General features: G+C 36.4%; 1 protein-coding gene across 1 annotated transcript in view; it reads left to right on the plus strand.

Annotated features, from left to right (window-relative positions):
* Nucleotides 1-4,167: 4,167 nt before the first annotated feature.
* LOC145693175 (dehydrogenase/reductase SDR family member 11-like) overlaps nucleotides 4,168-25,814 on the plus strand; it is a 64,858-nt gene continuing 43,211 nt past the window's right edge. The window contains exons 1-2 of the mRNA XM_081768945.1: nucleotides 4,168-4,595; nucleotides 9,632-9,803. Coding sequence (XP_081625071.1) covers nucleotides 4,464-4,595; nucleotides 9,632-9,803 — 304 coding nt within the window. The 5' untranslated portion in view covers nucleotides 4,168-4,463. The remainder of the gene's footprint in view (nucleotides 4,596-9,631; nucleotides 9,804-25,814) is intronic.

Consider the following 25,814-nt stretch of genomic DNA (forward strand, 5'->3'; position numbering starts at 1 on the left):
TATTTAGAAATGGTGAGGCCTTTGAAGGAGGCTGTGAAGAAGAAGAGATCGGAAGCTTGCAAAAACAAAACATGGATGCTGCACCATGATAATGCTCTTAGCTATTCGCCACATCTCATCAGGGAAATTTTCGCCAAGAACAATACAGCTGTTCTATCTTAATCATTATATTAACCTGATTTGGCACCTGTAGAATTCTTTCCATTCCTGAAGTTGAAATCCACTTTCAAAGTTCACTAATCCGTAGAAAATTTAAAACAATCGCTACGAGAGCTCTAGGCTATTCTAAACTGTGCGTTCCAGCAGTGGAATACATGCCAGGAACAATGCATTAATAGTAAAGGGAGCTATTTTGAAGGGGATAAATCTGAATAATTTCCATAAAAACTAAATACCATTATATTTAGAAAGATCGGTTTCCTGATGAAGAGACTATTAAGTATAAAAGTTGAAAGTAAGGGAAGAAAATGAAACATGGAAGTCTTAGTATAAGATTCATAACCTGCTATGTAGAATGAAACGTGGAAAACTGCATTTTCCATCTTATACTTTCTGCCATTACAGAATCTTCAACAAATGGACTTCAGGAGAAATGAATTAAGTATTTTCACTCAAATTTATCAATTTTTATAATAGTTCCCCAGGCAATTATTATTAAGGCAGCTCCAAGGTTGAACTGTTATCGAAACTTTACAAGTTTGTATTAAAACTTAAAAGTAAATTATTAATGCAAATAGGCAAATGCCATCTGTATCCATCAATGTAGCGTAAAAAATGCGATATATATGTTAATACAAAACTTGCATGTAGTGTAACCCGTAGCTTCGCGCCTCCTCCCTACTGACGCACCTCTTCGCTGGCCCATCTTTGAACCGGAATAGATAGAAAATTTGTTTATAGTGGCTACTTAGTACAGGTTTGTGGATGTTTTCTTACAAGCAATAGCTCTTATAATCATATCACTGCCTAGGTATTTCATGTCATATAAGTATGTACGCATATTATTTTTCGTATATAAGTTTGTAAGTATATTATAAACCTGTACACACTTTGTGGACAGGCGGAATCTAGAATGCACTAGGAAATAATTAATAAAATAAAATGTAATTTTTGAACATTTATTTTTGTGTTGAATTGATTTTGAATTTAATGTCCCACTCAGCAGTAAGGCTATATGAGACGTGGACCTGCTGATTAACGTGGAATCCGAACCATACGAGCTCCCGCTGGGAATCGAACTTGAGTCTCCTACACCAAAGGCGTGTACGCTAACTGCTAAGACACGAAGGAGCTCAATTATTTCTAAGAGCATCCCTAAATTTTAGCTACTTTTCGAAGTGGAGTATCTGCATGCGCCGACAAAAGAAGAGTCTGACATACAGGTCAAGAATATGGTCCTAGTACTTATCACTATATACACGTTTCATTTGTCATAAAATACATTCTTAGTACTTCAACAATCGTATTTCGCACGCGAATGGGAGAAATTATGTTGGCGGAATAAACCAGGATGTGCTTATTCCCTATTCCCTAAAAGTATTATGAATGTGTTAATCGTAAACGGCGCACTCACGGGGTCTCAACATTTGGAGTACTGATATTATTTCCTATATGCCTAACGACGTCGTAAATCCATTGTCTAATGCTACAATAGCTACGACTTGTACTGTACCACTGAATGCGGTTTGCTTCATGATTTGTGCAATACTGTGAGAAAAATGATATTGGTTACTGTGGATACGTATACCATGCTTATGGTACTATCTTTGTTAATATAAAATTTATGTATTTGGCTGCCTTTATAGAGAGATTTAAATAGAGATATTTAATCTTTAAACGTTAATATCGTGGTGCCTTTTCCTTTGTTTCAATAAAAACGCTTAAATGTTAAGTAACTTTATAAAGAGCAACGTATACATATATAAATCGTATCAAGCTACCTTTTTCCTTGCTTCTATAAAAATTCTAACTTTATAAAACGTTACATGTATAAATTATATCAACTTTGATAACAACACACAATATGTATCAGAACTCAATTTATTCAATCACGTGTTGCCCTAAGATGGATACACTGAAATAGAAAGTGAAAGTTTGTTGTCACGTTATCTGATCAGCCAATGAGAATGAGACTGTGGCTAGGCTGGGGCAGGAAAACAAAATATGCGTCTGTGGCGGAGGCTGAAAGATCGTTTAGTGCACCTGCAAGAGTAAAGAATGTCCTTCGATCATCGATAACTCAACAAAGATCATCCGACTTGGGAACTCTTATAGCTAATGAAGTCTATTTTAGTCCGTCAGCTAAAGTTTAGTGATATCATAGATACATTTGCTAGCAGGAAAGCAAGAAAAGCTGTTTTGTAAATTACGAAGTGTAACTATAATAATGTAATTAATCATAATGTAACTAATAAATATATGAGATATAGTTTGTCAGTGGGCCCTATGATAACTCAACCCCGGGGCCCGAATTGGTCTGCACACTACCCACCCTCAACACGACTATCAACAGATCCCGCCTTTAGTCCAGGCCTTTTGTATTATATCACATGCATATCTCACTACATTATTCGATATTAAAATAGCCCTTCCCTCTGGTCTAGTAGCTACCGCGTGTGGCTTTGGTGCACATAGTTCCGGGTTCGATTTGCAGTGAAAGCCCAAAAGTGCATATAATTTGATAATTCACTTTCATTGATCATCCGTTTCATTCAGAATAAAGAACACAGTTGTGGGACATCTTTTTTCATAATAAATTGTCCACTTTGTCTATTGCGAGATTTCTCAACCTTGGACACGCGAGAATATGAAAGTTGTAAAACTGAAATCTTCAGTTTACGTCCTACGATCATGCCGACTAGGCTAAATGAGACGGTGATGATGAGATATGAATTAAATGTTGAATGAAGTAGGAGGAAACGGGAGAATCCTCGAGGAAACGATATTTGTTTCCTCGAGGACACGATGTTTGTCCACAAAGCTCACTTGGCCCGAGCTGGGATCGAATCAAAGACCCCATGCACCATAGGTGTACGCTCTACCACTTTTTTCTTTTTTAAAGTTTGTCCCAACCGGGATACTGTTCGCCATGGACAGTTCGTACAATTTCTGCATAATCCAAACATGACAGGGAAACGAACACAGAGAGATCCAGGACACTTAAAAATCCGATCATGCTCTTCAGAGGGATTGAAACCCCCACTGGACTGCGCCTCATGATCCGAAGTCGAACGCCCGAGACCACTTTGCTATTGCCACCGGCTTACCACTGAGCTACTGCGACCCGATATGAGGGTCCGAAGGGAGATGTAAATGATAAATGCAATTAGGGTCTAATGGCAGAAAAAGATATTTTAAAATATATTTTGAACTTCTTTTGATAGACATATTTTTATTTGTACACTTGTTTCCAAATAATAATAATAATAATAATAATAATGATAATAATAATAATAATAATAATAATAATAATAATAATAATAATAATAATAATAAAGCATATGAAGGAATTACGAGAATCTTTTTATAAACAATTTGAATAAAAGAGCAATGAAATTCCTTAAAATCTGCAGATTTAAAACAAGAAAAATACAAAAGAACTTACAACTGTAAGCGATGAACAGCAATAATCAAAAAACTTATATAAACAGGAAATTAATTCTGAGGCTCGCAGGTAAGAAAGTGTGATAAAATGGGGTCGTGATATAAAATAAATAGATTGAGGAAGCCTAGTCTATTGCATTATTATATAGTAAGTAGTCTTTTGTAGTCTTTTATCTTCCGTGGTCTTTGTTTTAACGAAGTGCAAAAGAATTTAAATTAATTCTAATGATGAAACAGCAGAATTCATGCCTTAATGTGCCGGTATATGAAAAGAGTAAATAGCTCATACAAATGCATATACGGAAGCTAGATACTAACAGACATGCGGTCGTCTGAAAATAGTTTTACAAAATAAATCTTGTATCCACTACCAACACAATATTAAATGATCCTGAGTAGGAAAAACTCTTTCGTCCTTCTACTTTTTGACGTTTAGGTAAAATGAAGAGAGAAGGGACGGGGAAGAGGGGTAGGGTGAGAACGTGGCAACAGTGACTTGTCAAGCAGAAAGCGGAAAATGTTCTGACCGTTAGTTGATTCTGGCGCCACCACTGAAATTGGAGTTCACACATCACGTCATTTGTGTCTTCGTGCTAGCTTTTCTTCTCGACATAGTGAGAACTGAAGAACGCTGAAATTCATATCAAATCTGCTTATTCATTGTCCTTCGTTTCTATGATAAAGCTCCCTACTTGAGTGTATTCCGGATTGCTAGTGGCAAAAGAGAAAGAAGTTGATCACGATTATCTCTGTTGATGCTTGCGCTCAGGTGATAGAGTAGTGAGGAAGTCGTTTTGCCAGTCAACAGTCATAGAAATTACGTAAGTGAATTGTCAGTGTGCAAAAGATTTTGCTAAGAAATGGATCGTTGGACTGGCCGAGTAGCTTTTGTCACAGGGGCTAGCAGTGGTATTGGTGCCGCAATTGCGAAAGAATTGGTTAAGCATGGAATGAAGGTAGTGGGAGCCGCTCGTCGACTGGACAGACTTCAGGTAAATTAAAACTTATATCTACATACGTGTATCATCATGATACTTACTAATTGACCAGCTGACATATTCATTCCTCGCACTGGTTCAATGGGAGATAGAAAGAATAGGGTGGTGGAAAAAGTATGACGGATATACCTGAATACGAACTGAAGTTGACCCAAGTAGTGGTCGGGTTCGATTCTCAGTGGGGACACTACATCGAAAACGCCGAAAAGCCTTTTTAGGACAGCCACTTTGAGTAAGGGGTTTACAGGATTTTCCTCAATCACACCAGGCAAATGCCGGGATGGTCCCATGCCGCTTCCTTTCTTTCCCATTTCTTTCTTTCTTCCTCGGCTTGCATGATCGCCGAGGGACGTCGTTATTCATACGTTACTGGTTTAGGCAATATATGCTAGTAATGCCCAGGTATATCATTTCTAACCCAAGTCAGCAATGTTTTCAGATTTCTTCTGGGTGGAACTTTTAGTACACAAAGGATGACAAGAATAGTGCGAAAAGGCTGGTTGGTAACCCATGTTGATCACGATCGGGAATATGCCCCAAGGTATAATTTCCTAATTCCTTAGATAATTCCCCTCACTCCGTGAAACCTCTGATGCTCTGAAATCATCACTGATCCAGTTGTTATGCTCAAAATTTCATTTCAGACGGAGGCACGGTACGTATTTACATAGCGGACACACACTCCTCGGATACAAACAAGAAGGAAAGTTAAAATATTATAGAAATTCCCCCTTTAGAAGCAGAATTTTCGAAAACGCATGGGCATGCTTTAATTTATTTTGAAGATTAGTTTATGTACTAGTATCAAGTTCTGTTTCTCTAATTTGAAGGTCTTTATCATATTCTATTTGTGGCATATATTTTGAACCTTCCCTTCCTTAGGAAAGCAATTTAATGAGAGTGGCATGATAAAAACCTAGATTGAGTCAAGAGCTATGTTCAAAATTTCATTTCAAACGGAGATGCGACGTGGATTTATATAGAGGACAAACATACGAATAAACGAACATACACACAAAGAGTGAGCTTTATTTGTAAGAAGAAGAACAATAACGAGAAAAAAAATATTAGTTGGAGTTTAACACTGTTTTCAGTATCAAGGCATTGTGATACGAAGTCAACTGCTTAAAGTAGGATATAGCACCCACTGGGAATCGAACCAGGAAGAACATGAGTTAGACGAGAGTCGAGAAGTATCTTTTAAAATTCGAGACGAGACAAGAAATATGGCAATTCTCATGTTTTCGAGAATTTCGTAGACAACACTAGTTCACCCAACTCTTGAATCTAAAACACTACTTCTGTATTACATGATTCATAGCATAAAAAATGAAAACTGATAAAGAGATTGTACGAGTGCAATGAAAAGTACTTATCAACGTTCAAAGATACTCAAAGTCTTTGCACAATATATTCTGATAATTAATACGGTTTAAATGTTGTATTCTACTATCACACCTCTCATGGATTTCACGTGACGCGTAAGGATTCTGATAACTTTGAGACGAAACTAAGAAAAACTCAGAGCACAAATTTTGTAAATTACATACAAGTCAAGATAAGAAGAATTCGAAATAAAATGAAATCTATCAGTTTAAAGTCCCACGATGATGCTCTTTAGGTTAAGGGAAACGTATGGGCCTAATTAACCATGTCGGTCCCGGCGTCCCCCACAGGGGACATAAAATGTGACGAAATTATTATTTCTTTACAACTTTAAAATCAGACTGACAACATTGAGAACTGTTACAGGGGATGATCCATCTATGATCATCCCCTGTAAACAGTTTTCAATGTTGCCAGTGTGAATTTAAATTTGTAAAGAGATCACAATGTTGCCAGTGTAAATTTCGTCATATTTTATGTCCCCTGTGGGAGACGCCGGGACCGACATGGTTAAGGGAAATGAATGATGATGGAATAATAGGTGGAATGAAAATGAGGAGGAAAAGGGAGTACCGGGAGAAAATGCACGGACACTATGTTGTCCACTTCAAACTTACTTGGATCGAACCAGGGACACTACGCACAAGATGTAAGCGCTCTGCCACTGAGTCACCCTGTCCCCAAGAAGAATTCGAGATGATCCGAGAATGAATTCTTCGAGAAGACGAGGCGAGATTTCTACATTTATGAGACAAACGAGACAACCGTATTTCTTGTATTATGGACTGGGCAACACTAAAGGAGCACACGTTAGACGTTTAACTACGAAGGGTTGATCGGTTGATTTAGAGTTTCGCATCTCATTCAACACTTAGGCTGTATGAGACGTACTGATTCATTCCGATATTGTTTACGTCAACGCAACCCAAACTTTGCGATTTAGTTTATAATTGTCCCGTAATACGCACTTTTTACTGAAATCCAACGGAAATCCATGGATATTTTTATTATTCTTAAAATGTATACTGCGATCTCGAATATTCTGAGGCATGTATGTGATCTGCAATTAAGAATGGATTTAAGCCACCTAGCCGGTAATTTTAATTGAAGAATATTTGGTCCAGCACGTCGTAAATCCCGCCACTGTTGATGCTGGTTTTATTGACCTTAGTCTCCTACTTCTTCTTACAAGACAGGGTACTCAGGTGTAACACACCAATTGTGATAAGATTCACAGACATAAAGAACATTGAAAAAACAACCGACACGTATTTTTTTTTTTAATATATCGGCCAACAAGCGCATTGAAATTGTCAAATAGGGGCATAAAAATGTTGTCAAAATGAGATTATGTGGAATATAGCGAGAACGAGAAGAGATATCGGAAAACTTTAAATGTACGAAATACTACCCATAGTCGACGCAATTCAATGAGGTAGAACGCACCCATGAGAAGAGAGCAGAACATCCGGAAATGGACCAATCACGTGCACAACATTGTCACACTGTGTTACGGAAATGAGCGAAAAGGGTGATAAGGAACAGGGAGAAAAAAGAAACGAAAACAGAAAATACGTGTTTTTGCTTTGGGTGCATACATCACCCATATGCGAAAAAAAAAACAAAAAAAAAAAAAAAAAAAAAACGCAGATTTATCTCAATGCCCAAAGATGGGATAACACGCAGGAAGGATGCAAACGCTGTTCGTATAGGCAGCCAGCAAGACAGTACTGCGCAGTGGGTTGCATATATCGGATAATGGGAACAAAAATTCATAGCACAGTAGAATGTAATAGGTGGTCTACATACGTAAGATAAACAGCAACATTAATATCAGTACCACACATGAGTATCAACATTATATCGCGTACAACATAACAGTAATAGTAACAATTTTGTTTTTGTGTTACTACTGCCTACACACATTTTCGTTTCTAACATCCATCTCATTGTTGTTCTCATTACGCCATACATGCAACCCACCGCGCAGTGCTGTCTCGCTGGCTGTCTATGTGAACGGCGTTTGCATCCTTCCTGTGTGTTATCCCATCTTCGGGCATTGAGATAAATCTGCGTCTCTTTCGCATACGGGCAACATATGCACCCAAAGCAAAAACACGTATTTTCTGTTTACGTTTCTTCTTTCTTCCTGCTCCTTATCAACCTTTTCGCTCATTTCCGTAACACATTGTGACAATGTTGTACACATGATTGGTCCATTTTCGGATGTCCTGCTCTCTTCTCATGGGTGCGTTCTACCCATGCGTCGACTATGGGTAGTATTTCTACATTTAAACTTTTTCGATATCTCTTCTCGTTCTCGCTATATTCAACATAATCTCATTTTGACCCCATTTTTATGCCCCTATTTGACCCTTTCAATGTGCTTGTTTGCCGATATAAAAAAATACGTGTCGCTTCTTTTTCGATGTTTTTTACGTCTGTGCAATCTTATCACAATCGGCGTGTTACACCTGGGTACCCTGCCTTGTTAAATTCAAATGACTCCCAATCGCTCTCACTATGCTGGGTGAACGCACAGGCAACTCTGCATTGCTTAACACTAGTGATTTCATATGAACCGGTTAATCTTCACAGCTAGGGAGTTGGCTAATAATAATAATAATAATAATAATAATAATAATAATAATAATAATAATAATAATAATAATAATAATAATAATAATAATAATAATACGAAGCTTGCGAGGGGATAGATTAACAGCGGAAAACTTTACTACAACCCCCAGGTTCTCTTGTTGCTCCCAGTGATGAATAGTACTGATAGGTGGTATGAAAAATAAAAAGTGAGTAAATGTAATTTTCCCATTTTATAGCTGGAATTATAACAAGTTTTCTTTCCTTAACTTACAGGTATAAAATTGTAATTTTTACCGATGTGACATTCCTCAAGAACTGTCTTTGTAACCAAAACAAAATCAAGCTAAACAAACAAAAGACGTTCAAAACACGGTACAACAAGGTGAAAGCTTTACCTGCTGGCGTTGATGAACCATCACTTAATACGTTCAAGATCTGTAATATTAACGACATACACGAGAGAGTTGACATACCGTCACAGGTAGAAATCTTTCGGAGTGACGCCAGACAAACGAGATGCACTTCACAATATTTCATCGACCAATCCAATCGCTTAGAAACTAAACAACCAAGTAATCACGACATCAATTGTCATAATTTGGACGGTCTCTATCGTGTTGGTAAAGCACAGGCTACTCATCTTCTGACGATAGTGATGGCAAGATAGCGTCTTATGCTCCACCGCAGTTAGAGTTTCGGTGATGTGAGGAGGGCACATAACACAAATCTTCAATACATCACTTTTCCGGGAACAACTGGAGGTAGTAAGGTCTTGCCTTGTAGAGCGTTCACCTTTGGTCGAGAGGTCCTAGGTTTGGCCGCAGGCCATGTGACTGTGTGAGACAACATCGTCTCCCACATTCGCATTCTCCCAATTATTTCAGAATAATTCATTTTCATTAATCATCCGTTTCCCTTAGCTTACAGGCCATAACCAAACGCTATGGGACATTAAACTAGAAATTTTATTTGATAGCGACATTTGAATAATCGAATCATCATGTGTTTTAATATTTTAATAAATTAATTAATCAATTTCACAGGCGCTAGCTGAGGAGCTAAAAGCATGTCCAGGAAAATTTTATCCAGTAAAGACAGATGTATCAAAAGAGGACGAAATTCTGGCTGCTTTTGAGTGGACCAAGAAGAATCTGGGTGGCGTTGATGTTATGGTTAATAATGCAGGAGTTGGTGCTAAAAACTCAAATCTTGCAGGTAAATTTCTTGGAATGTTATTTCAATTCACTTTTGCTATATGTTGAGTGTGCATTGGATTAGAGACTCGTAGAAATTTGCAAATGGTGAGTCTTTCTCGTTTGGACATCAAATCATTCCAGAAATTTTCATGCTAATAGTGTGACTACCAAAATAAAATACCAGAAAGACGAATTCCAGATATTCATACAAGTTGGATATTTAGTGTGAACGGTAGATATAAATCCCTCATACAGTAACTATCCTTCCCTTCTTTTCTTTCTTTTTTAAAATATACATTTTTAAGGACAATAGAGTAAAACAAGTGTTCCCTAATTTTATCTTATTTTATTTCAGTTTTTTTTACTCGTTATATAATCTGAGTATTAAAAATACTATATTTCTCTCAAGCCCAGTATATCTAACATAAACTTTTGTCTTCTAATCTCTATCTGCATCCTTATTTCTGTATTGAAAGCGGAAATTATAGAGATCTACTATTACTTGTGTTTTCAATATTGATTTCATTGAACAAAAACGATAATAGATAATAAGAAAAATGTTTTTTGGTAAGGAATCAACGTCTCAAAAATAGATTAAGTCTTTGTCCATATCTTCTTACAGCCACCGGAAATTATATTCACCACATCCTGTTTCAATATTGATCCACATAGTGCCAAAACGGCACTATAAATCTCGAAATTCAACGTCATAATAATATATTCTATTTTCACATTAACCTCCTTATAGAAATCGCAAGTGACACAAACCTAGTACTTCCTGTTTTCAATATTTAAGTATATGCAGCAAAAATTATAGTTGGTGATAAGAAATTGTTTCCTGGTGGGAATTAAACGCTCGATCTACGTCTTTTTTTCCTGTAATTAAAGCATAAATGTCTAAAACGGTAAATAGATAACGAAAACCTTTTTCCTTTTAATATGGCTTCAACGTTCCATGAAGGGATAACATTTTTACACTTATTCCTTTGCCGAAACCTGAAATGGTAGACATATACTAATAGTTCCAGTTTCAATGTTGATCCCATAACAAAATCTATAACAGTGATATGTTTTTTGATATAGAGTCAGAATTCTAAGAACACGTTCTATCTCCGTTCTTTATTTTCCATAGTGCAGAGACAGTAAGATATAGCGAGAAATGTTTTCCGATATGGTTTCAGCGGTCCAAGAACAAAATCCGTCTTGACCTTATCCATTATTTGAAACCAGAAGTGGGAGAAATCCACTATCATTTTGGTTTCGGTATTGGTCCCCATAGAAAAAAAAAGCTAATTGATAACAAGAAACGGTTTCTTGATTTTAATTCAACGTCTCAAAAATAGATTCCATCTCCGCCATGATGGCTCAATTGAAACCAGAAGTCGTATAAATCTAAAACAGTAATAAATTGCGTGAATTATATGGATGTAACGTCCCAAGAATAAATATCACATCCACCTATATTTCCTGTGATAAAATTGAAACTATATCACTTTTGGTTTCAGTATTGATTTCGTTGTGCGAAAACAGTAATAAATAGCGACAAACTTCTTGTTATAGATTCCGTATCCTATGAATATGACGGTTACATTTTTGCATTTTCGTTCCTGTTCAGAGCCGGAAATGTCAGAAATCTACTATCATTTTCAGTTTCAAAATTGATTCACAATAGGCCAGAAACGATAATAGATAGTAAGAAACTTTTTTTTGGATATAGATTCACCATTTCAACACTAGGTTCTATCTTCACTCTTATTGTTCCGCTGAAATTGCAGATTGTACGTAGAAATACATCACCTTTGTGGTTGCAATAGTAGTCCCCATTAGTGTAGCTCACAAGACAAGAAGTACATTTTTAAGCAGTGTTCGTAGGTCTTCTTGAGAAAATTTCCCTCGACTGACACAAAATTTTCCCTTTTGTTATGAAATTTTCTCTACTTTGTTGAGTGTCCAATTCCTATGACAGAAGTTATGTGATAAGATTACTATGGGTATATTAAAGGAAGTGCCAAATACATTTGTTTTATTCATTTGATTTTTGCTTCTATTTCCTATTACTTTTTCCTTCACTTTTTTTTGAAGTTGAGTTGATTTTGAGTTTAACGTCCCGTTCAGCAGCGAGGTTATATGAGACGTGGACCTACTGATTAATGTGGAATCCGAACCATATGAGCTCCTGCCAGGAATCGAACCTGGGCCTCCCACGTCAAAGGTGCGTACGCTAACCGCTTAGCCGCGGAGGAGCTCTTTTTTTTTTCAAAGAATACACACAAATAAGCCCAGCCAACAATGGATGCAAATTATGGTGATTTGAACACAACACATGTAAACTACTGCTATTATATTAGCTTATTTCTGAAAAAAAAATTTGGATTTTCGCATTTTATCGAAAAATTTCCCTTTTTGCTAAATTTATTTACGAAATTTCTCTAGATCAGAAAAAATTCCCTCAAACTACGAACACTGTTTTTAAGTTCGAGACGAGACGAGGAATGTGACAATTCTCGATTCGCTCTCGAGATGAGACTAGAAATTTCACAAGTCTCATTGGCATCACTAAATCACCCAAACCTTAGATTTCAAACACCCTTTTAGTGTTATATGATCCATAGTATATATATATATATATATATATATATATATATATATATATATATATATATATATATATATATATATATATATATATATATATATATATATAACTATAAACGAATAGAGGATGTCCCAAAATTCACGCAAGATTTGAATTTTGCGCCATTCGTACGGTAAGGTGTTGCTAACAACAACAACAAAAGAACTTGACAGCTGACAGTTTAGGGTTATTAAAAATGGAGCGCTACACGAAAGAACAAAGCGTTTTTATTGTTGATCAATAATTTAAAAATAATTAAGGTTTGGCAGCTACAGTTCGCAATTTTCATACAAAATATGGTCGGAATAGTTATTTAACTTCATCAACTGTGAAGAGATTAATTTTTAAAAAAAATTTAAAAACTTGATGAATTTGTGACAAACACTTTGACCGTTCTTCAATAAGTCGTTTGATACAAAACATCGAAGCAGTTCCTGAGAGTGTTGCTGAGAATCCAGGAACACGAATTCGAACAACAACAAGTGGATGTTGATTTTTCGAACAAAATCATCTTCAGCAATGAGGCTCATTTTCATCTTGATGGCTTTGTTAATCGACAAAATTGTCGTATTTGGGGTTCAGAAAATCCACGAGTGATTGTTGAGAAACATGCATCTAAAACGTGTCACTATTTGGTACGGATTTTGGGCTCAAGGCATGATCAGCAAATTGAACGCTGAATCAACGAAATTCAGACACATTTATACAAAATGGTGATGGAAAACTTCAACAGAAGAGTGCGTATGAGCCAGCAAATCCGTGGAGGCCATTTACCCAATATGCTACTGCACATATAACCCTATACTGTATACTTTTCGAATCAATATAATAATAATAATAATAATAATAATAATAATAATAATAATAATAATAATAATAATAATAATAATAATAATAATAATAATACAATTTTAAATTATAAACTTGTGTTTCTATCAAAATTATTTCTTGTGCGAATTTTGGGACATTCATTAAAATGGCTGTACGAATATTGTATGAAGAGCATTTATCATTATTTAAAGTTTCGCAGGTCATTACGAAATATACTCTAGTATAAAACATTGTTATATCATACCACTCGTGGACCTTTCGTGACGCGGAAGGATAACTTCTAGACGGAATTAAGAAAAAAATCAGAACATAAATTTCGAGACGAATGATATAAAGGTTTTCAAGGCTCGAGAGGAGATAAGACGAGAAAATCGTATTTTTCGTCTCGCCTCCTTAGGGTCGTATATATAACTTTTACTCTACGGAAGGCGAAACGAAAAATACGGAAAATACGATATATATATACCTGAAAAGGCTTTTCTCCTTGGATTTAACGTATCAAAGATAAGCTCCATCTTCGCTTCTATCCCTGAATTGAAACCGGAAAACGTATATCTGTTACGTAACGCTTTCAATAACGGATCGTATAATTTGGAAGTCAACCGTAGTTGCAAAATATCATACGAAATTCACTTCCGTTTTTAGTGTACCTCAGTTCTTCTTGTGAACCTCAGTTATGATTTAATCTCGTCCTCTGACTGCCTTAAAAAAAAAAAAAAAAACATTTCAATGAAATGGTTTTCAATGATTGATTCCCCACCCCCTAAATTGATGGTGCATTCTACCGAAACTTTCTAATTTGTAACGTGTTGACTAACTAACGTAAGTGCGAGTTACATAAGTAGCACACCTTTACGGGAATGACTTTTCTCACTCTATACTAAGCTCAACATTTTTTAAAAGTGCTTGAATTAACTTGGATTGAATTGAATTACGCAGTCATTGTCAACAAACCACAATGAAATTATCTTCAAGCAAACTACTGGATGTCAGGGTCGAGTTCATGGATAATGCAGAATCATGGTATGATGTAATCAGTAGGATATAACACACGAATATCTGAATACCTCTAACGCTGCGAAAAATAATGGTAGTAATTAGATTACATTCAAATACGAAAGTTATGCTGACCGGGTGTTGCCAGCTATTCAACGTCCTTTCTACGTAATGACTATTAGTATGAATAACTATTCATTATTCTCGTAATATTTACTGTCCACAGAGTTTCGAATTGCTGTTTATGTAACTTTCAGATTATAGGGACATTCAAAAATATGACACTATTTCCTAACGTATTATTACATAGTATTAATATTGTATAACAGAAAACATGTATAAGATAATTCTGTCTTCTATGTTCATCTGAGTATCCCGTTACACCAGAGCCGGTTCTAGACATTTCTTAAGAGTAGAAAGTTGTAACGAACAAAAATTCTTCAGATAATGGTTACAATTACAAATTTCTTCATTATCTGTAGTCTCCTTGTGAATATTTGCGAAAAATGGCGAAATTATAACTAATTGATTGTGTGTGAATACTGAACAAAGTTCCAATTTTAATAATTAATAATATTTTTTAATTAAATAAGCACAAGACACAACTAAGATATATACCTAAGATGTATTTTGACAATACAACTGAAACAAATGTCGAAGCAGAATAAAACTCATGCCCTTTAAGTCTAACATTAACATAGGTATGATTTTGATAGACGCTTCATTAAAAGCATATTTACGTAGTACTTTCTAGTGATACAATTATTCTTATTAGTAGGGACCGGATCTTAAGGTGCAAGAATGTGGTAGGAAAAGGGATAAAAGGAGCTGAAAAATTATTCAAAAAGGTGCAAAAAAGGTGCTCATAGGGTATCTCTGTTAAGTGCTATAGTATACAGTTACATGAATATTCTTTATTTAATACACCAGCAAATATTGTTAAAATCTTGGCTTTCAACATTGGACATAAATTGCAAATTTTTTTTTTTTTTTTTTAATCCTAAACTTGTACAACATTCAACATTCTTGCAATAAAATTGTGGTTAAAACCAACTCGGTATTTTAAAAAAAGAAACTTTAATTGAGCAATATTGTTGCTTGAAAAATCGTTACATACTACTGGGTTTTCAGAAACTGGTCATACTTGATTATGCAAAACATTTCTATGTTTTCGAATGTTAGTTTCTGTTGCTTGGAGCTCGGAGATCCTTGTATGCGGAGAAACTTCGCTCGACATCAACGGAAACCAGTGATACATATCTTGTAAGCATACGGACAGGAAGTCCAGTTGACTTTGCAAAAGTTTCTATGTACAGATTGTTTCGCAAATTCAGTTCAAATTTATCCCTAGCAAATCTGTCAAGATTGCGTCTAAATTTATGGAATGTAATGTGTACACTAGATTGAAAATAACACATTGTTCTGTCCATTTTTTAAAAAAAGAGAGAAAAGGAACAATAAAGGTAATGAAAGCTTTAAAAAAGTTAAAAAAAGTGCCCGCAAATAATATTTTGAACTTTGGTTGTTATAACAACTACATTTTTAGAAAAGGTGCTGAACCTTATAATCCGCTCTCTAGTAATTAGCTTAATTTCTCGCTTTCTTTGTTACTGAAAAGTTAATGTTATAAAAGCATTTTCCTTGCTTTTAACTTGGCAAAATTTCTTAGTATTGCATGTGTATCAATTTTATTGAGCATGTCATTTTCAATGGCCATCAAAGCTAGTCCATTTAATCTCAAACAATTCTTTGTTAATTTTAGATAAACTTGTTTAATATACAACAAATGACAGAAGTATGTGCCTTAATCGATATTTAATTTGTCTTCGATCCAGTGGCGGAACTTCGAAATCAGGTCCCCCCGCAAATATTCTCTTCAGGACCCCTTAGGCCTATAAAACAATTCAGTCCTTTCATATCTCCAACATAGACGTTCGAAATCAGGCAATGAATAACACAATGTAAGCACAAGTAGTGGCGCACCCAATATTTCTCTTCTGGATGCGAAGATTTTTTGGGAGTAGCCTACAAAATGCAGATAATTTTCTGTGTTTGCACCTTGATATCGTGTTAATTTTCTTAAAAGTTAGAAGTCCTGTGGGATCCTTGGTTGGTGCATCCCTGAATACAAATAACTAATAATCAAAATTATATTTTCCATTTGAACTATTACCAAATGTTTAAAAATATCGCTCCATATAAATTTAATACGAGGGAATAGATTAATAATAATGATTGTTAACGAGCATATGTATACGCTTCTGTGATTGACAGTGAGAGTTCTAGAAAAAAAAAGTGTTACTTATAATCCTAATCAGGGGCAAAAGTGCGGGGAAACGGGGGAGACACCGTCCCCTCACTTCCCGAAAATCTCCCACTTCCTAAATAATTACAATGGACAAAGATAGGCACGGAAGACGGCGTGACGTCATGCATTCTCCTACCTTTTCAGATCCACTTTTACCCCTGATCCTAATGACCTTTCCATTATAATATTGGATTATTGTAGACCCGTATTTAGGTAAATGCAATTCTGTGCTCGAGTACAGGGCGGCAGAATTTAGGCGGCCGCAAAATTTTGAATTTTTTAAAGATTCACAATAAAGGAATATTTAAAACTACCAACTCGCATAGTCCCGCGCAAGCGCAAGAAAATATGTTAATGTGTTTCATTCGCTCTAATTGCAGTAGTTACTAATTAGCTAACTTACCTGATTATTTTTAAAAAGTAATCCTCTCCCACCCCTACCCTAAGGGGTGAGGAATTTAAACATCATGAAAACTGATACCGTTAAACTCAACGTCCTCCAAAACTATGAATTCAACATATCTGTCATTTTCGATTACTTTTAAAATCTCGCCCTCTCCCTGAGGAGTGGAGTATGACCTTGAAGTTGAATTGTAATAAAACTGTCACTATTCATCTTCAGCGACCCCAAAAACTATTAATTCAACTCTAATATTGGTCGTTTTCGATTATTTTTTAAAATGCCTCCATGTTATTCTTATGAGGACTTTGCACCCCGATATCTCAATTGACAAGGAATTGTGTCTGCTGCCAAGAAACTTTATGAATCGTTGATCAAGTGAAATTAAGTATAAAAATGACATAACGGTTGATCAAGAATTAATTGAATGCATTTTCTTCGGACAGTAATTAAAACATACATAAATAAATTACATGCCAGTATTGAGAGAATGTGTCCCCAATGGATGAGTGATTAAGGTAACTGCTTTGTAATCAAGAGGTTTGAGGATCGATTTCCGGTGGGGACACAAGTGGTTCGGATCCCAAATTAAGCTGTAGGTCCCATCCTTAGTACATCATCATCATCCCATGGAAAGCAATGGTAAATTACCATGGGCTCACCTTGCCTAGCGACCTTCGGGTCGAACATCTACCTTAGAGCAGAACTCCAGAGCATAATCATCATTGAGAGAATTAGGGCATTTAAAATTACGTTGTAACTTCTGTAACTTGTAATACCTAAACTGCTACTCAACAAGAGCTGGTATGTTTGGAAAATCAGGGTATGTTTCCTTGTTTGAGACATAAGTTTGTGCCGGGGGGAAGGGGGCGGCAAATTATTTAGAGCACAGAGGCGCACAATATATAAATACTGGTCTGGGCTATTGGGAGAGCAATGAAGAGTCTGTTATATTTGTATTTTGTGCATACGGTGTGATTGTGAAAAGAATGCCTCTCTTTTTAGTCGTACTACCGTTATGCTTAAAATTACATCTATTGAAAAATTAAATTTCCCTTTATTTTATCTCAATTTCGTAGAAATCTCCCTTTCTCCCTCTTAAAAAAACTGTTCAAAATCTCCCTGCGCCGCAAGAAATTTTCCTCAAACTAGCATCACTTGTAAGTGTGGCATTTTTGCCAATTGATATAGAGTCCATTTCAACTGTAAAGGGGTGTTTTACAGCCAACCATGCAAAGCGTCCTTTTGATATATTTTATCTGTATGTCAGTCTCTACAATATTTATTTGAAGCTATTTGGAAAATGTTTCATCATAACACTTTCCCTTATAAATATTCTTATTTAAAACACAAAATTCATTTTCCAGTTTGGCGCTCACTTCACATGGCGCCTCCTGCGAACACGTAGTTCGCAGGATTCAAGATCCGACCCTGAGGTACACAGTACAATGGCGTAAACAGTCATATATTTGGCTTGGGGGCAGTGGGCAGAGTGGCAAATTTGAACATCTTTTATAACAAAAGAATTGAAATAGACAGTACTCGTAGAAGTACTCCGTGTACATACTTGACCTACCATCAAATATACTATGATGCCCAGTCACGTGAAGTTGGCACAACCACGTTGCAGAAATGCAAAAATTATTATACCAAGATTTATTGCTTAATTAGTGCTATTCATCTTACATGGTCCCAGAATTAGTGCCGAATATATAAGGGCATATGGGGCACATTTATGTTTGAGGTATATGTGAAGTTGGTCCAACCTCTATGAAAAAGTTATTTTTTGTCAATCCCACATGGTCCCAGAATTAGTGCTCAATAAATAAGGGCATAAGGAGAATATATATATTTGAGGTATATGTGAAGTTGCCCCAACCACTTTTAAAAATTAAAAAAAAAAAAAATAATAATGTGAGGATTTAGTTCTTTTCATCCCTCGTGGTTCCAAAGTTGATGCTCGATAAATAAGTTCATACTTTATTTATGTTTGAGGTAGACCTATATGTGAAGCTGGCTAAATCGTCTTTAAAAAAAAAAAAAAAAAAACTAAAACATCTGCACTTTCTTCACAACTCAAAAATTCCAAGCAGGAATGAAAATGATTGACTGAAAGGTATTGAGAATCAACATGACAAGATCGAAACGACAGTAATTTGATTTGATAGATTATAAAGAAAATAGATACATTACTTACCCCATTTTTGCTTGAGATTCGTCTCCTTTACTGTAAAAAGTATAATCGTGGGACATTAAACTAAAAAAAAAAAAAAGATATTTTCACTTCTCCACCACAGTTTTTTCTCATTTGTCACTTCTACGTAAGGAGATTCATTCCGTAAGGTCTTCGGAAACCTTGCGAACCGAAACCGAAACCGAATAATAATAATAATAATAATAATAATAATAATAATAATAATAATAATAATAATAATAATAATAATAATAATAATAATAATAATAATAATAATAATAATAACAACAACAACAACAACAACAAACCATAAGAAATTATAAATGCTATGCTGATTATACAAACTGTGACGCAAATTTTGCATTGTGTTGACACAAACCTGTGATATTATTGTTTTAAATGTGCATGGTCCAAAAGAGCATAGGGATGACGATATGAAAGACAGTTTTTTGAAGAAGTGGAACGGATATTTGACCAACTCCGCGATATCATATGAAAATTCTGTTAGGGGATTTCAATGCGAAGGTAGGAGGAGAGGATATTTTCAAACCGATTATAGGGAACGAAAGTCTGCGTAAGGAAAGTAATGACAACGGTGTTAGACTCGTGAACTTTGCAACATCTAAAAACCTAATCGTGAAGAGTACAAAATTCACACAACTAGACGTTCATAAATATACTTGGACCTCACCAGACGGAAAGACACATAATCAAATTGATCACGTGTTAATAGATAGAAGAAGGCAATCTAGCATAATTGATGTCCGGTCATTTAGAGGGGCTGATTGTGACACTGATCACTACCTGTTAGTAGCGATAATAAGAGAGAGGTTAGCGTTGAATAAAGGTAATATTTTATGTCCGATAACGGAGAGATTTCATTTAAAGAAATTAGAAGAGAGCCAGGTAAGAGAGGAATACCAGATTGAAGTCTCGAAGAGATTCTCGGTTTTAAAAGATTCGGAGTGCACTAGTGTTGAGGATACTTGGATTGAAATTAGAGATAGCATGAAAATTTCAGCAAAAGAAACGTGTAGGAACAAACCATGGTTCGACCAGGAATGCATTGAACTAGCAGAGAAGAGGAAACAGGCAAAATTACGTTGCCTACAAAATCCGAATGAAATTACACAAAATTTCGTAGACATCAGGCGGGAAAGTTCCAAAACTTTTAGAACAAAGAAACGCGATTGTTTGAAAGCTAAAATTAAGGAACTTGAAGATAATAGTAAAAATTAAAACATTCGGGACATGTATAAGGGGATCAACGAATATAAGAAAGGCTATCAACCTCATGCTTATATATTAAAGAAAGCTGACGGAATAGTTCTCACTGATACGGACAGCATCTTACATAGATGGAAAGATTACTTTGACGATTTGCTGAACACGCAGCCAAAAATTAATGTGAGTGGAGAAAAGGAAATACACACCGCAGAGCCGTATATTTCAGAACCCAATCGAAAAGAAGTAGGAACCGCTATAAAGAAATTAAAGAAATACAAATCTCCGGGTGTAGACGAAATTTCGGTTGAGTTAATTTTAGCTGGAGGCGAAAGTTGTGGAACAAGATACACAAACTCATTCTTCTTATCTGGAACAAGGAAGAATTGCCACAAGGGTGCATTCGTCTTAACCCTTACGAAGGAAGTAAAATTGCAATTAGGAATGTAAGATCGAAACTGTTCGATAAATGAATGCAAATCGTTTGTTGGTCAATATGCAATTTCAAATACGTTTTGCAATTCCCAATCCCCAATCATGCAAACTATTAGGCTTCATTTATGCAACGCGATTGGTGTGCGAGGCCTACGCAGTGACGACGCTAGAGGGACAAGAGGGACGGGCACATTCCCCGGTTGCATTATCTGGCCCTTCGACTGTCCTTCAGACATGTGTTGTAATGTATTTCAATATAAAACTATTATTTTCGATACACAAAACAGTAGCTTTCTACAAAAAAGAAAAAAGAAAAGAAAAAAGAAAAAGAAAGTATCTGCGCCCTTACCTCCTTTCTCAAGAAATTAAAGGTGGCGTTGTCACTGGGCCTATGCACAAGAATATATTTCTCTGGTTTTCCTCCGTTTGCAAGAAAAAGATCAAAAGAAAAAAAAATGTTGCAGATAAACATAGCAGTCAGGGCTGCCACTAACACTACTCAAGAGAACTAATAATATAAAAAGTCCGCACACTGCATAACTCACGAAATAGCTATCTTATGCGACAGTATCACCGCAAGCGGTCATAAACCTACAACTAAGGATATAATTAGGATGGAACCATAGGTCAAGTTACGAATGACAACCCGCACAATTCAATTGTTCTTATTTAATACAGTCAGATAACCCAGTACGCCAGTGGTTACACTGTCAAATTTGCACTACAAACCGCACGTGTATAAATGGTCCCATATGTTCTTATTGTCCTTCACACGGATTACCCCTTCTTCAGAGTTAAGTTCATGCGAATCATTCTTGGTTAAATTTCTGGCGGAAAGTATATTATATCTCCTTAATTGGTGTCAGCAAAAGCGTGGGTCCCGAAGTTTTGGGCTCGGGTCCCTTGTATTCGCTTATTAAACATGGAGTTATTGGATGCAAGCAGTGTTGAGTTTAGACTTTTGTACAAAGGGGGGGGGGATAAAAATTTAAGGGTACATTAAAAAAACACTTCCGGATTCTTCCAGCAAGGCCATTCTAACTAAAATTTTGCCAAAGAATTCCCCTAGTCCCAGTAGGCGAATGCCGGAATGCATAAACAGTACAAAACACAGAAACCTTTCTTTAGAAACCAGTGTGGAAAACCCTCACATTGCACCTCCATTTGCCTTCCTCCCTTCCTCCCAACTGTGAAAGAAGGCTTCTAAAACAGCACGCTTCGAAACTTATACAATACTTATATGAAGAATGAATCAGGAAGATGAAGGATAATTTGAACCTTTTTCCAGGCTGTTTTATTTTGTTTACAAGCCTATTTTATTTTGTTTATAGTCCTTACTATAGTGTTTTACCTCTCAACCTTTCTATACATAGTCGGTTTAAATAACCAACATATTGCCATTTTTCCCTGAGTAACGTTGTAAAGCGTTTATGTGTGTCTAATTTTATTTGACTTCGACTTTATAGAACGCGGTTTCTTAATTAGGTTGGGCAAAAGAAGAAACTAATTTTCTTTTAAAAAAATCTTTGGTTTTAATACACTTTTATTTCCGAAATAATTAAACGGAAAAAAGCAAATATTTCAATGTATGTGTAGAGATATTCTAGGTTGCGCATATATATTCTAGAGGGTCTCTGCCCCCTTGAACATGCCTGAATTCAACACTGGACGATGGTAGTGATGTAGGAAAGCTCTGGTTCCCTTAAGCACAGCGGTAATGTCGGAAATTGGGCCCGGGCTCCGAGGCCCCATTCTGGTGTCCAGAAGGTTTGGGCTCGGGTCCCTTGTATTTGCCTAGTAAACATGGGACGCGGGTGATGACATTTTAGAAGTTCCGTTCCGCTGATCGCAACGGTGGTATCGAAATCGGAATCAGGTTCCAGAAGTAGGGTCTCAAAGACTCGGTGCAATGGCCAGAGTTTCGCGAATGTAGGATGCTCTTCATCAGAATAGCGTTGGCTTGCACAGTAATCGGTATTCGTCTGGCCATTTGTCTTTGCAGATCTATGGAGGCATCGTAGTCCTTAGCATCATCAACGTCAGGGGCGGATCCAGGGGGGGGCGATCGGGGCGATCGCCCCCCCAGAAGAGGAAACTTTCATATTTTTTATATATAAATAAAACCCATCCCAAAGTTTGGAGCCTTTAAAAGTAGCAGTATGACAACCCACCGCCCCCCCCAGAAGTCGGTCCTGGATCCGCCCCTGATCAACGTCAACATTGATTGCAGTCTCGAGGTATGAGATCACATTGTCCAATTGATAGGCGCTACAAGCAATGAGACGGAGGTCGTCTTTATTGAGACACGGAAAGGTCATGGCGATATCGACAACTGAGATACGCATGTAACCAAGTTCATTCCTCCACGTTAGATTTAATGGGGTCAAAATCTCCGCAACGAACTGGACCATTTTATTTTCCATTTTCATAAGATCCAGTAGGCATTGGGCCATAGCTGTATTGTCCTGGATCGCGTTGTTCGTAGGGACAAACTTATTGAGCGGTGCACAAACAATTTCGAGCGCCTAAAAGTCATGTATCAGCGATACATTGCGAATTAGCATAGCAAAGTAGCGAAACGTTGTGTTCAGCTTGCCAAAGAACTAATCTATGACAAATCGCATTTTGGTGACTAATTGGCTTGCTCAGTGAAGTGCTGGGCAGCTTCAGGGGCCCTACTCTGCAGAATATAAAAATGGATGCCATTTGCCTCCACACTTGTCCTGGCATCTCGAAATACACGGTCCACCACCAGTGTTTTCTCCTCTTGCATGAAAGGCAACTGATTATTCTGAAGATTATTACTGAGAATGGAGGTATCATTCTGAATTGCAGGGTAAAAGACCAATCCAAGGTACCATTTGCCTGATAGAGAGGAGGAGCGATAGAGAGGAGGAAACTTATATAAGCTTTCTTCTTCTGCACGGACCAGGTTTTGTGCTGAAAGGCATAATTTTTCGAGATTTCGCATTCTCGATATTCACCATCCACAATGGCCAGCAGACGACGTTTGCTGATTTGAAACAGAAGTTGGGCAGAGATGCTTGTTTGCTCAAATAATGTGGCTCGATCAGGCATATTGTATAGCTGCACCATCACTTCGCTAATCGCAGCGATTGCCGCACGAAATTCTCGACCCACAACATGGCGCTTCAAGCCCTCCAGAGAGTCGATGTTTCTGTTGGCAAGGGCAGTCCTGATCTTGCATAAGAACACGCCTAGCTAGCGGCGGGAGCAGCGAGGGGCGACATCTTGCAAAATATAATGAAACTGGTCCTTGTAACCAAACCAGATCTAACAAGTTTCATCGTCCATGAGATCAAGGCGATCAACATCGAGGAAGCATTTGTTGCTACCAGCTTGCAAATACAAGACGTAATCGCGGTAGAGTTTGTTCATAGCCAGGCGATCTTGAGGGCTGAGGTGATTGCCCATGACAGCATTCAAGCTAAGAATCAGTTGACCCCAGTTCATGGTGCCCATGTGTCATATTTAATGCAATACACAATTTATTTTAATTGAAATATTTAAAAAACTTTTGCAGTTCTGTTCAATCAAACAAAAACATTTGTTCAGATAGAAGGAGAAAAGCCTTTTCAGGTATATTATATATATATATACTAGGAACGAACGGTTTCATTGGATTTCCTTTCTCAGCCAGAGCCAATTAGCGTCGACTTTCTCATACTCGGTGTGACGTCGAAATGAAATCGTTGGCAATCGATTGATCAAACGTTGTTGTGAGAATCACAGCCGTGTAAAGGTTGATCTCCATTCAATTTTGCGTTGCGTACTTCATTGAAAATTTATCTTGTCGAAAATAAGTTGTTTTATTCCATTGGCACTTTAAAACAAGAATTCAAAATCTTTTAAAAACCAAAACAGCAAGATTTTTAATGGTGTCTTCCCGTTCTGCCTAACTACCAGTAAGTACGCCAGAAATTTTTACTTAGGGGGGTGTTCAAAATAAAAGGGGGGGGGAGTGTGCTCTCAGAATAGTGATATAATTTTTAAACAAACTCAAACGAGAAAACAGTATATTTTTTTACGCAACTAATGCAATATTATTATTATTATTATTATTAATGCTACTAATAATAATAATAGTTATAATAATAATAATATCAACTCTTTGCAGTGGTAGGTTCAATAAAGTAAGTTCACACATTTGAGCATTCATTATTATTATTAAACTAAGTAATACAGTGAAACCTCTCAAAACGGACATCGGTGGGACCGATTGTCCGTAAATGAGAGGTGTCCCTAAAAGGAAGGGTTTTCTCTCATAACACCACATCACACATATTTATGGCATGGAAAAGTAAGAAAGTTTGTCCTCTTACGAAGATGTCCACTATTGAGAGATGCCCGTTAAGAGAGGTTTCACTGTATTAGGAATTAACCCCCACTATTTTACCTAGTAATTACATGTAAATTGATTGCATACGAATTATTGTAGTCTAATTATTTCGCAAAATTCTGCTATTATTTCAATTTATTCACCCCAGCAAGTTTTAGTGGGTGATTTTTTTTTTTTAAGTATTAATTGGGAAAAAATTCCCTCGTCCCATGCTGAAATCACATTCGTTTAGTAATTAATACTGTACATAGTTCCAATTTCATTTCATTTAATATTCTAACCCTGTTGTTAACTTTAATTGTTGTAATATTTGATCTCTTAATCTCCGTTCCTGCCCCTTCCTGGCTACGTTATTGGCTCTGAATATCTTTCATAAGAAAATTATTCATTGATTTAGTTGTTTTCCAGAAATCCAGTTTTTCAATTTACAAATATGTTGTATCTTTCTGTTTTGTCTTCTTAAATATACCCTAATTTTAATAATCCCAAGGCACATAATGGTCTAATCTCTTGTAAATAATGGAAAAGTGACCAAAAATGGCCAAAAGCACACAAAAAGTGACCAAAATCTCATCATGCCCTTTTTCCCTTTGTCAATTTCTCCATCACCTCTCTCTTTGTTTGTTCTTTTGTTTCTTCTTTACTTC

The sequence above is a fragment of the Thermobia domestica genome, chromosome 8 (assembly GCF_964235325.1).
Source record: "Thermobia domestica chromosome 8, izTheDome1.hap1.1, whole genome shotgun sequence".
Classification (NCBI taxonomy): domain Eukaryota; kingdom Metazoa; phylum Arthropoda; class Insecta; order Zygentoma; family Lepismatidae; genus Thermobia; species Thermobia domestica.